This window comes from Salvia miltiorrhiza, chromosome 1, assembly GCF_028751815.1.
Source record: "Salvia miltiorrhiza cultivar Shanhuang (shh) chromosome 1, IMPLAD_Smil_shh, whole genome shotgun sequence".
Classification (NCBI taxonomy): Eukaryota; Viridiplantae; Streptophyta; class Magnoliopsida; order Lamiales; family Lamiaceae; genus Salvia; species Salvia miltiorrhiza.
Window position 1 is genome coordinate 16777848 of NC_080387.1, and position 16008 is coordinate 16793855.

A 16008-nucleotide genomic window follows, 5' to 3' on the forward strand; every position below is an offset into this window, starting at 1 on the left:
ATGAATTTGTTAGAGATTTATTTATGTTAGATAATTTTGTTAAATTAAGTATGATTAATAGAATTTTAAGTATGCTAGTATGTGTTTATGATGAAATGATATGTTATTATATATTGTGGAATAGATTTAATCAATTTCTTAAGGATCTTCTCCCTTTGGGATATAAATTGATTATTTCTTAAGGATCTTCTTCCAACAAATGATTGTTTTTAATTTAATTACTTTGTTTTTATTGTTTTATATGTATTGTATTGTTTCGATAATGGGGGCCTGGTAGACCTAGTATAGGGTTAGTAAATTAGGACCACTATGGTCATTATAGCTGCTGGTAGAGTCAAGCACTTGGTAGTTAGGATAATGGGGTTATGCTGTCGAAATTTCGTTTGATTCAAGTAATTTATGATCTTTAACGGGGCTTGAAAGTTTCTTTGAGTATGCGATAAATCAAACGGCGTACACAGATGGAGAAGGTAACATTAGGTGCCCGTGTAACAAGTGCAAGAATGTAGCCTTTTTATCTGTACCTACAGTCAGAGAACATGTTAGTAGGCGTGGATTTGTCCTCAATTACACAACCTGGGTTTATCACAGAGAAGCACCGATGTATATACCTACACAACCTGGACCTAGTAATTGCCAAGTAATGGATGAGGATGATGGGTCATACAATAACTACGAAAGGATGGTGCATGATCATGCTGGACCTATTAATTACCAAGATCTTCCAAATCTGGAGAAGCCGCCCAATCCTGACGCTCAACAGATTTATGACATGTTGAACGCAGCCGATAATCCATTGTACCCATCCTGTGACACTTACTCACAGTTATCCTGGATGACTCAATTCATGAGCATAAAGGCTAAAAACCACATGTCAAAGAGATGTTACAATCAGTTGTCGTCGATGTTTAAAACGGCTTTACCGAAGGATAACAACTGTCCAAAAGACTTCTATAGTACGAAGAGAAATCTGCGCAGTTTGGATTTGCCAGTAGAGAAGATCGATTATTGTGTTAATAATTGCATGTTGTATTGGGGGGACGATAGTGAGTTGGACAGCTGTAACTTCTGTGGCGAGTCACGATATAAGGAGACACGGCGTGCATCTGGAAGATTGCGAAAGAAACATGTTCTCGCTAAATAGATGCACTACTTTCCTTTGACGCCCCGACTGCAGAGGATGTTTGCATCTGCAGCAACAACCGAGAATATGCATTGGCATGCGACTTCAACAGACGATGGGGTTATGCGCCACCCGGTAGACTCTCCGGCATGGAAACACTTGAATTCAGTTTATCCTAAATTCGCTCAAGAGACCAGAAATGTGAGATTAGGCCTCTCTACAGATGGTTTTGCCCCTTTGCACAATCAGGACGTCAATATTCGTCTTGAAACAACATTACACATTTACACTTGACACTTTGTTTTATACATTTATGTTTTATTGAACTATTTATTTCATGTTTTGAAACAACATTACATATAAATTGTGGATATACAATAAAATTAATTAATTAATTAATTAAGAAAATTCAAAAATATTACCGACGGCAATACGCCACCAGTAATAACCCGGCATAGGTCGGCGAGATCGCCATCGCCGTTCGGTCAACATTACCGACGGCGGTGGCGCCGGCCGCCGGTAATTAGCGGCGGCGTTTACCGCCGGTAATTCTCCGGCAATTTTCCGTCTTTTATTGGCGACATTACCGACGACGTGCCGCCGGTGATTGCCGGCGGCGTATGCTCGCCGACGGTAATTCATTACCGACGAGGACGTTACCGGCGACAAGTCGCCGTCGGTAATGTCTTTACCGGCCGTCGTGTTCCTATTACCGACGGAAAATGCCGCCGATAATAGGCCATTTTTTTGTAGTGGGTCCCCAAGAAGCAGACATCATTCTCAGTATTTTTTGTTCCCTATCAAGAATATATGCAATTAATAGAGAAATATGCGTTTTTGGAAGATCAAACCTAGGCAAACTTCATATATGGTTGCAGATTAATGTTCGCTAATATTTTCACCACGCCGCAAGTATACGGGTAGTTGTAATATATGGAAGCAAGGTCGTATCCCACAAGGATTAGTAGTTCAATCTAGTGATTATAGCTATTTAGACTAAACAAGGAGGTGAGTGGTTTGATTAACTAACAAATTCAAAGACAAAATAAGAACAATCAAACAAAGTGGATTAATTAAGTGATGAAGGTGGTTTAGGGATTAGGCATCGATGGATTAGCAATGGACTTCAAATTAGCTCAATATTAGTCTTGATATTCCTATTTATCTAGAGTGATCTCCCCACTAGTTCTAGCCCCCTCCCGGACGACTAAAACGGTAGATTACGGGTCATAGTTGCCGTCCCCGGTCAACTTCTAACCTATAACTCCCAAAAGCACAAAGGATCGGTAAACTCTCACCCAACTCTCAACCTCCCGGTTTATTGAGTCAATATGTTTCAAGCTCCTAATCTATTATGATTATCCTCTCCCGATTCAAATCACAAATGAGAAATGCATAGAAAGTGGCCAACAATCCATACAAGAAAGAATACTAGGGCTTGCAAAGATAATGACAAGGAAGTAATCAAGACATATATTAAGCATAATAATCAATCTATTACATCATCCATGAGCCTAATCCCCAAACTAATGGGGGATTTTATCCAAACATGTTCACAAACAACAAACCAAAATCAAAGAAATACATAAATGAAAGAGAGAGTAAGAAGTGACAAATCCTATTAATGAGCTTTCTTCAATCTTCTCTCCTCTTCAATGCCTTCAATCTTGGTAAAAAGATGTGGTAATGGAGGCTAGGGTTTGGTGTGAATGAATTGGGGAAGATGGAAATGGGTGAGTATGAGGTTGGGGAAGATGAATAATGTGAGGAAAAGGGGAAAAATGGGGGTTAAGGGCTGAAAAAACGCGACTGGGGCCCACTTGGGGATGCTCCGCTCTTTTCCCGCGGTCACGGCCCGCGTCCGCGGCCTTCAAACGTGGGGGATGCTCAGGGGACCCGCGGTCCCGCCCCGCGGCCGCGGGTGGTGACCGCGGGTGTCTCCTGGAGTCGGGGGCAGCTGACCCGCGGTCCCACCCCGCGGCCGCGGGTGGTGACCGCGGGGTACTGGGCGTATTGCGCAGTCCGCTCGTTTTGCTCCGTTCTCCCTCGTCCGAACTCGGATTTGGTCGCCGTTTGCGCTCACGGATTCCTCTCGAGACGTACTTCAATCTCATATCTTCAAAATCCTCCAATTAATCATTGAGGTTTCCTGAAATTGCTCCAAAACTACACCAAGATATCAAATCTTTATAAAACTAAATATTCGGGCACAAACAAGCATTCACAAGCAAAACATGAAGGGAAATGACAACAAAACATGTGGAATTGAGGTACGAAAACCATGTTTGTCAACCCCCCCAAACTTAAAGTGTTGTTTGTCCCCAAACGACGAAGAGAAGAGAAATAAAAGTAAACAAACATGTAAGCATGAATTGGTGTCATTTCAAGGGCTTCAACAATTTTAAAAATCTTTCAAAAGTGTATCACAAGCAGAAATGCATTCCAAGAAGTCACAAGTGATAGTGAGTTCAATATTATAGCATCGAAGCTTGAATCCTCACAAGGTGGATGTTTCAATGACGCACTCAACTCTCAAGTGTTTAGAATGGACGTGTTTGCACTCAAATTGAAACAAGTATGCAATCTACCATAAGCTTGCCATTTATCCTAACTCTCTATACTTCAATGTGTTATAAATAAAGATCACAAAGGGCTTTCCTTGGGTTGTAATGAGGGTTCTTTGGTAAGGTGAGGTGTTTATAGGCAAAGTGACTCATATCCCATACAATTCCCAAATTAAATATGTCATATTCACCATTGTTCTTTTCTAATCAATCAACCAATATCCCCACTTTTCTTCCTTTTCACCCTATGAATACTTATCAAGACCATGATTTAAAAGGCAAATCACTCCCCTTTGTACTATTTTATTCACATGTCTCTTCATTTTTCTTTCTTTTTCTTTTTGAGCTTATAGGAGACTAGTGATTTTCACTCAATCGAAGTTTGACAAGCAATTTCAATCATTTTCCAACCATTTTCATCAAAGCAACCACTAACACTCTAAGTTCTACCCCTTTATCATTGGTTCATTAAAAGAAAGGCTACAAGGCACGAAAGGGGTAAACTAGGATCAAATGAGAATTTGGACACAATTTGAGTTAAGTGGCTAACAAAGATGGCCTTAAATCACTTCAATATTAACAACACATCTACTTTTATTTTCAAGAGAGGACTCATGGCAAGTTCTAGAGATCAACACACATGCTCAAATGATTTACACTCAAGAACAAAATGAGATTGTAAATGTATGACAATCAAAGGCTCAATTCTTACAAGCTCATTTTCAAGTTCTTGGAGGCAAAACATTTAACTCACTTGTCACAAGTTCAAACTTTTCATGCATAATCCACAAGTGATACACACAATTTTTCCAAAAACAAAATTCATATCATAAGCCCAACACACATTTCATCCAACTCATGTTTTTCAACAATCAAGCTCAAACTCAAGAGACATGGAAAAGCTCAAGAAAATAGACAAAATCTCATTATTCAAAAACTAAACTAACTAAATAAATAAACAACAGAATAAATGAGATAAGTAACCCATCTTCACCCTCCCCCCAAACTTATTTCACACAAATGAGAAATAAGTCTGGATGAAGGAGAAAATGGTCACTTGTCTCGTACTCACAAGCGAGGTGGAGGCTTAGGCGGTGGCCATTTCTCATCAAATTTGCAAGCTCCATCCGCCGCGATCCAAAAATATGGTGGCTTTGCAATTCTTGAGACATCCCGGGCGTCATGGTAATCTCGTTCACCATCTAGAGTATCACCACACTCAAACAATTCCTTATTAGGCAAATCAAAATAAAAATCAAAAGATGAACATAAATAAAAGTGAAAGAAGCAAGCCTTCGTAGAATCGCCCGGGTTGAGGTAAGGATCGACAAAATTTATGACTTTGCATTCTTTGAAGCTTGTGCAGTCTTCATCTTTTTGGAATTGTAGAGGTTGCATTGGAAAAGTTGGGCTCTCGACTTCAAGGGATTTGGAGAATTGATCCTCATCTTCTTCAACTTCTTGAGGCTCTTCACTTAGCATTGGCATTGGTTCCTCATACAAGGTTCCATTTTGTAGGCTAATGGCCATGCACACATCATCAATTCGCTTTTGATTTTCCATAGTGGTAGCCAAAGACTTTCTTTGCTCTTCTAGCATAACATCAGAGTTTGCTATACTTTTTTCTATCCAAGCTTGTGTAGCTATGAAGCATTGTAGAAGATCGTCTCTAACATTCGGTTTCTCCTCTTGATAGTACCGATTTCCCCCTTGAAAGCTTTCTTTAGTGAAATAAGAATTTTCATAATTCCAACTATTGAAATGGTCCTCATACTCCAATGGTGATTGCCACTCCATGGCATTGCACCCCATGTCATAATACTCGCCATAAGAAGGTGTTGGTTGGAAGGCTTCTTGGATGAATGGTTGCCTACAATTTCTTTTTGCTTCTAAAACTCGCAACTTAAGTTGCATCATCGCCAATTGTAGTTCGAGTTGCTCAACCAACTCATTCCTTCCATCATCCATTTAATATTTTTGGTGTTGTGTAATAATTTTCTTTTTCATCACCCTACCAACCAACAAAAACAACGAGTCAAAACAAACATCTTAAGATAGAAAACAAAAATAAATCAAGTAAAATGTCTAAAGTAGTTAAACACAATGATTCAAAATATCACAAGTAATCAAACTAAACTAATCCCCGGCAACGGCGCCAAAAACTTGTTCGCTAATATTTTCACCACGCCGCAAGTATACGGGTAGTTGTAATATATGGAAGCAAGGTCGTATCCCACAAGGATTAGTAGTTCAATCTAGTGATTATCCTAATTCATTATGCTAGAGCTATTTAGACTAAACAAGGAGGTGAGTGGTTTGATTAACTAACAAATTCAAAGACAAAATAAGAACAATCAAACAAAGTGGATTAATTAAGTGATGAAGGTGGTTTAGGGATTAGGCATCGATGGATTAGCAATGGACTTCAAATTAGCTCAATATTAGTCTTGATATTCCTATTTATCTAGAGTGATCTCCCCACTAGTTCTAGCCCCCTCCCGGACGACTAAAACGGTAGATTACGGGTCATAGTTGCCGTCCCCGGTCAACTTCTAACCTATAACTCCCAAAAGCACAAAGGATCGGTAAACTCTCACCCAACTCTCAACCTCCCGGTTTATTGAGTCAATATGTTTCAAGCTCCTAATCTATTATGATTATCCTCTCCCGATTCAAATCACAAATGAGAAATGCATAGAAAGTGGCCAACAATCCATACAAGAAAGAATACTAGGGCTTGCAAAGATAATGACAAGGAAGTAATCAAGACATATATTAAGCATAATAATCAATCTATTACATCATCCATGAGCCTAATCCCCAAACTAATGGGGGATTTTATCCAAACATGTTCACAAACAACAAACCAAAATCAAAGAAATACATAAATGAAAGAGAGAGTAAGAAGTGACAAATCCTATTAATGAGCTTTCTTCAATCTTCTCTCCTCTTCAATGCCTTCAATCTTGGTAAAAAGATGTGGTAATGGAGGCTAGGGTTTGGTGTGAATGAATTGGGGAAGATGGAAATGGGTGAGTATGAGGTTGGGGAAGATGAATAATGTGAGGAAAAGGGGAAAAATGGGGGTTAAGGGCTGAAAAACGCGACTGGGGCCCACTTGGGGATGCTCCGCTCTTTTCCCGCGGTCACGGCCCGCGTCCGCGGCCTTCAAACGTGGGGGATGCTCAGGGGACCCGCGGTCCCGCCCCGCGGCCGCGGGTGGTGACCGCGGGTGTCTCCTGGAGTCGGGGGCAGCTGACCCGCGGTCCCACCCCGCGGCCGCGGGTGGTGACCGCGGGGTACTGGGCGTATTGCGCAGTCCGCTCGTTTTGCTCCGTTCTCCCTCGTCCGAACTCGGATTTGGTCGCCGTTTGCGCTCACGGATTCCTCTCGAGACGTACTTCAATCTCATATCTTCAAAATCCTCCAATTAATCATTGAGGTTTCCTGAAATTGCTCCAAAACTACACCAAGATATCAAATCTTTATAAAACTAAATATTCGGGCACAAACAAGCATTCACAAGCAAAACATGAAGGGAAATGACAACAAAACATGTGGAATTGAGGTACGAAAACCATGTTTGTCAATTAATATTTATGCATTATTTATATTTTTTCGAATTATCATAAAGTTGAGTATAAGATTAATTCATCATATAAAGATTATCCTATATTATGTGATTTATTTTTAACACAGTAAACCCAATGTTGGGCGGTTGAGCTATATTAATGGGTCAACCATGTAGGTCACTGACATCCCAAACTAACTCTAACGGCTAACCACAACCATTTTCTCCACTAAACGTTTCCCATTTTCACTATTATAATTCAAAATTAGGGTTCATCTTTATGGTACCCTAAAAAATAGTTCACCTTTATGGGATTGTCGAGATTTGAATTTCGAAACTTATTATCTGAATCATTTATAAGTATAAATCGTACGAATAGTAGGAAAAAAGGGGTGCTCCCAATTGATGATGTACCACTATACACCCTTTGCAACAACTATTCCATCTAAAATAGAATAACCAACCTTGGTTAAGCAGCTTAATTCAAATATTAAATAATTCCATTAGTTAAATATAAAATAGCTAAACAAACCGGTTGAATTTATATTCAGCCTCCAACAAATGGCAGTTGGGTTGGACCAAATATACACACGTCCAACCACTAAACCCAACAACAAAAACAAACCCACCTCCTATATATTATATATACAAACACACAATATCATACAAACAAACGTATACAATTTATCTTCTCTATATATATTCATATGGTTCTGTACCAATAAAATCTACCACTATTATGTATAGAACGTGACATCGTTACTCCCACTCCGTCCAACTCGTCTTCTTCTTTAATTCTTTCCTCTTTATATTAATTTTTCTTCTTACTCCAACAAGTTGAGAAATATGGGTTTCGATTTTGAAGAGAGGAAAAGTTTGCTGTATGCCGATTTATTCAAGATAGAGGAGAATCGTGAAAATAGTAGCTCGATCATGCCGCAGTGGAGGAGCCCGAGTTCGTCGTCGGCTTGTGACTCGTCGTCGTCCGGTTTCACCACGCCTTTCGGCTCCGAGTTGGGCTCGTCGGAGAGCGACGACGCCGATTTCGCTGCCGAGTTGAGTCGTCAAATGGCCGAGTGCATGCTTCACGAAGAAGACGAGGAAGAACCAAACTCGGTTTCTCATTACGGGTTGAACCCGAACCGCCCGGTTCTTGATCATGCGAACCGGACTCCATGCGTTAAGGTATATATAATATGCTTGTAATGAATTATTAATTTGTTAATTAGTTATTCCTTTTTTTTTTTTTGAACTTATTCCTTTTGTTTTCTTTGTCGCCTTTTCAGTTGAATAATCACTCGGCAGTTGGGGATCGAGTTGGCGTTTCGAGAGGCAGAAGGGTTAAGGGAGATGAGTTAACTCAGCAGATGCAAACTCGGAAAGCGGAGCGGAATTATGGGCGATACAGAGACGCGGGCAGGAAGAGGCATACCGGGTCGGGTATGCAGGCCATATTTCTTGGCGGACCCGGATCGAGAAACGGGTCATCCGGAACCGGTGTATTCTTACCTCGAGTTACTAACAACCCGGTTGAGCAAAAAAAGAAATCAGGTATTTTAATTTCAAGTGTTTTCTTTTTCTTGTAAAAAAAAACAGTGTTTTGTTTTAGAGAAATTATTATTTAGAAATTTGTTTTAATCTAATTCACTCACTCAGAAATTGGTTTCGAATGCAAGTGAAACATTTTTTCAAATCTTTCTTATAAAGTAATCATCAATGAATTTTCTGTAACAAAAATCCAAATGCGATACCGAAATTATATATTGTTATAACAAAGTCGTGAGATGGTTGATATTGTAATTATGGGCAAGAAATAGTGCCGTGAGGAGAAATAACTATAGATAGGAAGGCTTAAATATTAATAATTCCTACTATTTCATAGTGAGGAGAAAAAAGGGACGTCATCAAATTTTCAATAAATGGTAAATAGATAGCTTTTGTTTGGTGTATGGATGGACTGTCCTTTTCTGATTATTGAAATATTAAACTTTTTGTTGGTGCCATTTTGAAACCATAATGGAAAGCTACTTTGCAAAATTAAATCCCAGTAGCAATTTTACAATAATTTATTAGATCATGCTTAGCTACAGACGCGATGCTTTAAAACATATAATACGAAGATAAATTCTCATGTAGAATCAAATAGCCCTTGTATTAGATAAATTATCTTCCTTTTTGGCTCTTAGCGACTTGGAGAAACGCTTTAGTCATTTTAACAGATGAATTTAAAAATACCTAAATTCAGTGCACTGAATTAGAAATCCAGTTCGTACTTTTTTTATTAAATAAAATCCTAATTAAATCGTCGAATTGCATGGTTCAAATAATATGTAACTGATACTAGCTACTTGCAACAGAAAAATTTATTAGCATAATACTCCCTTCGTCCCATTACAAATGTCTTACTTTTTATAATAAGATGTCTCATTATAAATGTGTTATTCCTTTTTTGGTAATAAATTCTCTCTATATATCTAATATTTAAATAATTTTCATCAACCCATTTACATACTTTCTACACATTTTTTAATCTCCGTGCCCAAACATAACACGGATGAAGTACTAATTATTTAAGGTACTATAACTCACACACACCAATCCTCAAAAAAAAAAAAAAAAAAAAAAAAAAAAAAAAAAAAACTCACACACACCATACATTCCCTCCAATCCTCAACCTACTACTATCTGAAGAGAAAACGTGTTATTAAGCTTGCTTTGATGTCAATATATAAATAAATAATTAATTTAATTATATTTGAACAGGTCTATCGACGGTTCTGATTCCTACGAGGGTTCTAGAAGCTCTCGAACTACACTTCACAAGGCTTTCAGACTCTGCAACCCCACCATTAACGACGGCTACATCTCTCTGTCACGCTTCACTTAGAGGTACCTTATGCATCAACACTTATACTTGCAAGAAGAAAAAGTACTTAAGATGCCTCTATTATTAGTCGCTCTAATTTTATATTTTAAGATGTCTCATTATAAGTGGCTCATTTTATAAATTATAAAACTAATTCATGAAATAGTACTGTATATCCCACTATTTTAAGCTAATTATTTATATATTTTTCTTAACTTTTGCGTCTAAAAGTAATGAATCATTAATAATGAAATGAACGTGGAATAAATTAATGTTCCACTATTTAAGTAAATTCGACATGCAACATATCTACTTTGTTTCTAAAACTTAATACTAGCATTCTTGTCTTATTATTAATATTTCATTAATTATTTAACTTCTTATATATGCAATAAATACATAGCGTGTACATGTGGGTGTAATAATAAAGTAATTAATACTCCCTCCGTCCCACTGTATCTGAGACTCTTTCTATTTTGGGCGTCCCATTGTAAGTGGGACTATTTCCTTTTTAGGTAAAAGTTTTTTCCTTTAAACACTTTTTCACTTTTTCACTTGCACACAAAATACACCTTTCTTAATTCTCGTGCCAAAAAAAAAGGTCTCACTTACAGTGGGACGGAGGGAGTATTTGAGACTAAATTAATACTGATCAAATTCGAATCCAGTGTGTCGCAAACTTTAAAAATTTATCTGTCTTCAATTAAAAAAAAATACATAGCGCTCTAACTTGTCGCATTTTACTTTTCATATCTTTTTTGCCTCTACTTAAATTTCTACATTTTTGGCCTCATCTACTTAATAAAAATAGAAGTTGGAGGAGAAAATGAAAATATTATAGAAACTTGCAATATTTTCAATAATCACTCTACGTGTAACATATTTCGCATACAAAACGCCTACAGTTTTAACGCGTTGCAGTTTTGCAGATGAAGGAATGAGATCGAAGGGCCAAGGAAATATACATACAAAGTTCGAAATGGAGGCGCCAAACAAGGTTGATGAGATGCAAATACTACCCCAAGAATGGACTTATTGAGAGTCGCCAATTAAATCATTATTTGTTAGTATGAAAAAAAATATATTAGTTTGGCATATATTATCAAAGAATAATTAAGGAGCCATCGACATATTAGTCATGGCCCTTTTGTCAGTTCTTTAGTCACATGTATAGAAATGATGCAAAGCCAACTAAAAATAAGAATTAAGCAACCAAAACTGCACCTTTATATCATATGTAATTGATCAACCTTCTTGATTTTTCAGTCTCTTATATTAATACCTTTTTAAATTTAATTTTAAATTAATTATAGTTTATAGCACCAACTTTGGATTTATTTATAAAAATGATCCGTATTTTAACAAAATACAAAAAGAATTAGCTTGAACTTTCATGGAATTTGTAAATAAATGTGACTTGAACTTTAAAAAACTATGATGTGGAAGGCCCAAAATTGACATCAAAATTATGTGAAAATTTTTAATTTTACTTGGAGCATTTCCAACAAAATCAGATAATTCTCTTCTCCTACGAACCCGAATTACATAAAGTCGGAGGATTAGTAGAAGAACATAATTCTGAAATTTTACAACAAGACGACACAATAGAAAAAAGCGCAATTAATCGCGAAAAAATTCGTCGTTAAAATTCCACTTTTCATCATTAAATACACTTAACGAGTTAACGACAGATCAATTATGTCATTATTCCTTTAGTGACAAACTCAATTAACAACAGAATTTTCTGTCGTTAATTCGACGTGTTATTTTTTTAATTTTTTTATTTATTTTAATTTTTTTTTATTATTTTATTAATTTCAATTGCAGGGATTTTATTTTTAAATTTTCTAACGTATTTTGTACTCAATCGTATATACTTTGGTAAAAGGTGTCGATGAGGCATAGCTCAAGTGGCGAACTAAGGCACCCAAAGGCTCTCCTTTATGAGAGGTCTTGAGTTCAATCCCGCCTACGTGCCAACTTTTGTGTGGATAGTGAGAATATCTTAATGTTCATTTGTGAGATGTCTTGTGTTCAATCCGGCCTATATATCTTGTAATTCTAAAATAAAGATTTGTAGTTTCACTGATGATTCATAGATTGTATATACTTAGGTAAACTTCCCAGTGGGTCACCCATTTTGGTAGTGCTCAAGGTCAAACACAATTAATCTTGAAGTTTTTTTCGCGTAGTCACAAGTATAAAAAGAGCAAATTATTGATATATTAATGTATCAATTCATTTAAACTCTCTTTCTGTCGCAGCCCGATATAGCCAGTGATAGCGTATACCAAGTATCGTACGACTAATAAAAGAATTAGTGAAAGAAATAGAAATACATCTTGGTTTAGCGGAAGCAATTTCATACTTTACTCATTTCCAAGAAAGATTTTAAGACCAAAAATAGTTACTTGCTTGGTAAAACATAATAAGCAATTGTAGACTTAGCAAGGATTTGCAAGGTATTTTCCCTTATGGGATATTACAGGCATAAGCAAATTAAATAAAGAGTTTCATCAGAGTTGTGCAGCGAGATGCGTTACTATATGTGTGAAGACATATAGCAGGGAGTTCAAATTCTTATAGAGTCAAAGCATAAAGATAAGTATGAGACATAGGAAAGACACGACCAACTGACAATTCCAACAGCTTTCACCCATCCTCGCGCCCAGTCAGACCTGCACATTTAGAAATACATGCAGGGTTGAGTACCAAAAAGCACTCAGTGAACTCATGCCGGAAATAATTGAAATGTTGCTCTTAGAGCTATATGTCAATCTTGCCCTTTTCAATGCATCAACAGGATTTAGTGAGATTAAAAATACCTGTTCATGTTTTTCTGTCATAAACTCATTTGCATCATCATAATAATATCATTAGTCTGCAGACATTATATATTCACGGTATGAACCAACTATGAGAACTCATATAACATATATATATACTAGGTGAAGAGAAGGAGGCCTCCTTCAAATCACCGTGATCGGCCGACTAGAGACGGCTCACGATCACCTCTGCGCACAAAACCTTTACTGTCATATAGCTCAGTTAAAGGCCGATATCTTGCATCATGATCATAGTCATGTCTTTCATAGAGGCAACATACCATACTTCATTCTCATCAATAATAAATATGGCAAGATGACAATTTTCATAATACTCATCAATAATACTTCAACATGCTTCATTTTCATAAGACTCATCAATAATACTTCAACATGCTTCATTTTCATAAGATTTTGCATTTGAACTCATTATCATGGTAGCTAGCCATAATAGAGTTAGAATAAAGCCCACCTGTCTCAGGGGTCGATGACGTAACGCTCAGAGTCGTACTAACGCCGGCCGTCACTCGAACCTTTGGTGGCGCACGTAGTTTAGATTGCCATGTGACAAAATAAACTCTAGTTAGAAATTAATCTAACTAATATCTAATACTTATACTTTCATCATATACTTAATCTCATCTTATAACTTCTCTACTATTTACCCAATTGGACCTCCCAAGTAATTGGATATCTTATCAAATTAAAAGACTCTCAATCCTAGGTAAATAGCATTCATATAAATCACATAGTCATTCATACTGCAAATAAATCAATTATTCCACATAATACATTCTCACAATTTCACATAGTCAAATGATTTAAAAAAATAATTCTATGATCTTGAAATCTTTTTCCTTGTAAGTAAATTCCCAAACATTGGAAATAAATATATAAAATTTTCTAGTAGTATTTTCATGACATAACATGGTGTATTTATCCACCAAAACTTTGAAATCCTCAAAACAAATTCAAAGTAGAAATTTTCGGACTCCTACAGTTTTACCATTCTGCTCTGCCTCAACTTTAACGAATAAATTGTTTTAACTCAGAAATCTCCTGGATTCAAGACTTATACCGATGAAAATCTTTTTGGGTCTAGTTTTGTTTAAAAAAAAGTAGAGTGAAAAACTCCAAGTGGTTTAAGAGATATGAGTGTTTTTCCACAGTCTACCAGATTCGGCAGTTTTGCACGAATGGAAGTTAGGATTTTTGAAAAATAGTAAACGTTGTCACAATGGTTTGAAATTTTATGTACATCGGTATAAGACATGTATATTTCTGTCATAAATATTTGGGAGGCTGAATGGTTTTGAAAGTCACTGAAAAGTGTGACTCTAGGGACTGCCCTTCTGAATTTCCGGCGGAAATGCGCAGTAAAAGTTTTATATTTTAAAAAGGTAGTAAACGAAGTCTAAATGACTTGCAATTTTACCAGAATTCTCAAGACACATATATTGACACACTGTAAAATTTTGACGATTTTTGGACGAGGGAAACCTCGTCGACTGATCAGTCCAGAACGTAAGAAAACTTCTCAAAATGGTTGAAATTATAACATATGCACATATCACTTTAGATCTATAATTTCACCACCATTCTCATGCATTTCCTCACTAAGAACTCATCATTCTTCAATTATCATAACATATAACCCTCTTAAGGGTTTTCAAGAATATCTTCCCTTCTCATGCATCTAACATGTAGAGGTGTATGAGCATATGAGGAGTAGTGGAAAGTTTGAAGGAGTTCATATGCTTTCTTTCACCAACATTTTCGAAAATCATAAAAGTAGAGAGGGGACTATCATGCTTCAATATGCTTCAATATACATGCTTATACATCATGAAAATATATACATAACATAAGAGGAGGATTGAGGTTGCTACCAACAAGATCAATGGAGGTGGAGTAGAAGATGATGCGTAGTATGCTTGGAGCTTGTGCTTGAAGATTGGAGCACACTTGATGGCTTTAGTGTGAAGGTAGAACACTTTTGGCTTCCTTAACTCTGTCCAAAAATGGTGAAACAAGGAGAGAAGTGTGGTGGAGTGAGGAGTGGAGGGCTGCCGAAAATAAGGGGGGAGAAAGAGAAGAGGAGAGCTTGCTTTGATGAGGTGATGTGATGGTGTGATTTGCTTCATTAATGTGTATCTTGCAATAACTAGGATGATAAATGGTGAGGATGTCATCCTCTTAATGGTGCAGGAGAATGAGAAGAGAGAAGGAGAGAAGAGAGAAGAGAGAGAGCCGAGCATGAGGGGGGGGGAAGAGATTGTGCATGTGCATGTGTGATCTCAAAATAAGGGATTGTGTTGGCTAAAACTAGGTTGGCTACTTAGGGGAGTTGTTAATGTGGGCATGCGGGTTTCATTTATGGGAGGAGAAAGGAGTAATGAGGGAGAGAAGAGAGAAGAGAGAGAGCCGAGAGAGGGAGTGAGAGAGGTCGAGAGAGAAAGAGAGAGATCGAGAGAGAGTGAGAGAGAAAGGGAGAGGTATATATATATATATATATATATGCTTGAATAATTCTAACACTTATTTAGTGTGTGGGAATATATACCTCATGAAAATATATATATTCATGTGAGGAAAATTTCTCTCAATTATGATATTACTAATATCATAATAACAATGCGTCAATAAATCATATGTGAATATTCTACCACGTAAAATATTAATATCACATAGACATTTCAACTAAAAATATAGGGCGAAGATAGGTTTCTTGAAAATAAATTTATAAGACCCGAGAAAATAATATCGCCTCCTAATAAACTCTCAAAATAATCTTATCTCATTTATTCGCCCACGTGCATAATTCCTCTAGTTACTATTTAAACTCAATTTAAATCGAGCTAGGGCGCAAATAGTTTCTCAAAATACGGGGTGTTACACTTTCAATATACAATCTCATTCATGTGTACCCTTAGCCAGTGTTTGATAAGTGAGTTAGGATGTACATAGATTGATAATGTTGAGTTATGTTTTATAGATAAGGTGATATTAATAACGTGTATTTGTGTTTGATATGTGGGGTAGCTATGTATGTATGTTGT

The 16008-nt window shown here is 36.9% G+C and overlaps 1 protein-coding gene across 2 annotated transcripts; it reads left to right on the forward strand.

Moving 5' to 3' along the window:
• Nucleotides 1-7803: 7803 nt before the first annotated feature.
• LOC131006771 (uncharacterized) lies at nucleotides 7804-11420 on the forward strand. 2 transcript variants are annotated; one of them, XM_057933909.1, is made up of 4 exons: nucleotides 7804-8443; nucleotides 8545-8809; nucleotides 10022-10147; nucleotides 11046-11420. In XM_057933909.1, exons 1-4 carry the CDS (start codon nucleotides 8105-8107, stop codon nucleotides 11063-11065), a joined length of 750 nt encoding a protein of 249 aa, XP_057789892.1. In that variant the 5' UTR covers nucleotides 7804-8104; the 3' UTR covers nucleotides 11066-11420. The 2 variants fall into 2 exon arrangements, with proteins under 2 accessions (XP_057789892.1, XP_057789891.1); XM_057933908.1 differs by having other exon boundaries at nucleotides 7834-8443; nucleotides 11054-11420.
• Nucleotides 11421-16008: the final 4588 nt, after the last annotated feature.

What these genes read in the sequence shown, in the direction of transcription:
- LOC131006771 (XM_057933908.1), top strand. Translation starts at nt 8,105, where the DNA reads ATGGGTTTCGATTTTGAAGAGAGGAAAAGTTTGCTGTATGCCGATTTA. An exon ending in TGAGCAAAAAAAGAAATCAG is followed by an intron (nt 8,810 to 10,021) that starts GTATTTTAATTT and finishes ATATTTGAACAG; the next exon opens with GTCTATCGACGGTTCTGATT. An exon ending in CTGTCACGCTTCACTTAGAG is followed by an intron (nt 10,148 to 11,053) that starts GTACCTTATGCA and finishes GCAGTTTTGCAG; the next exon opens with ATGAAGGAATGAGATCGAAG.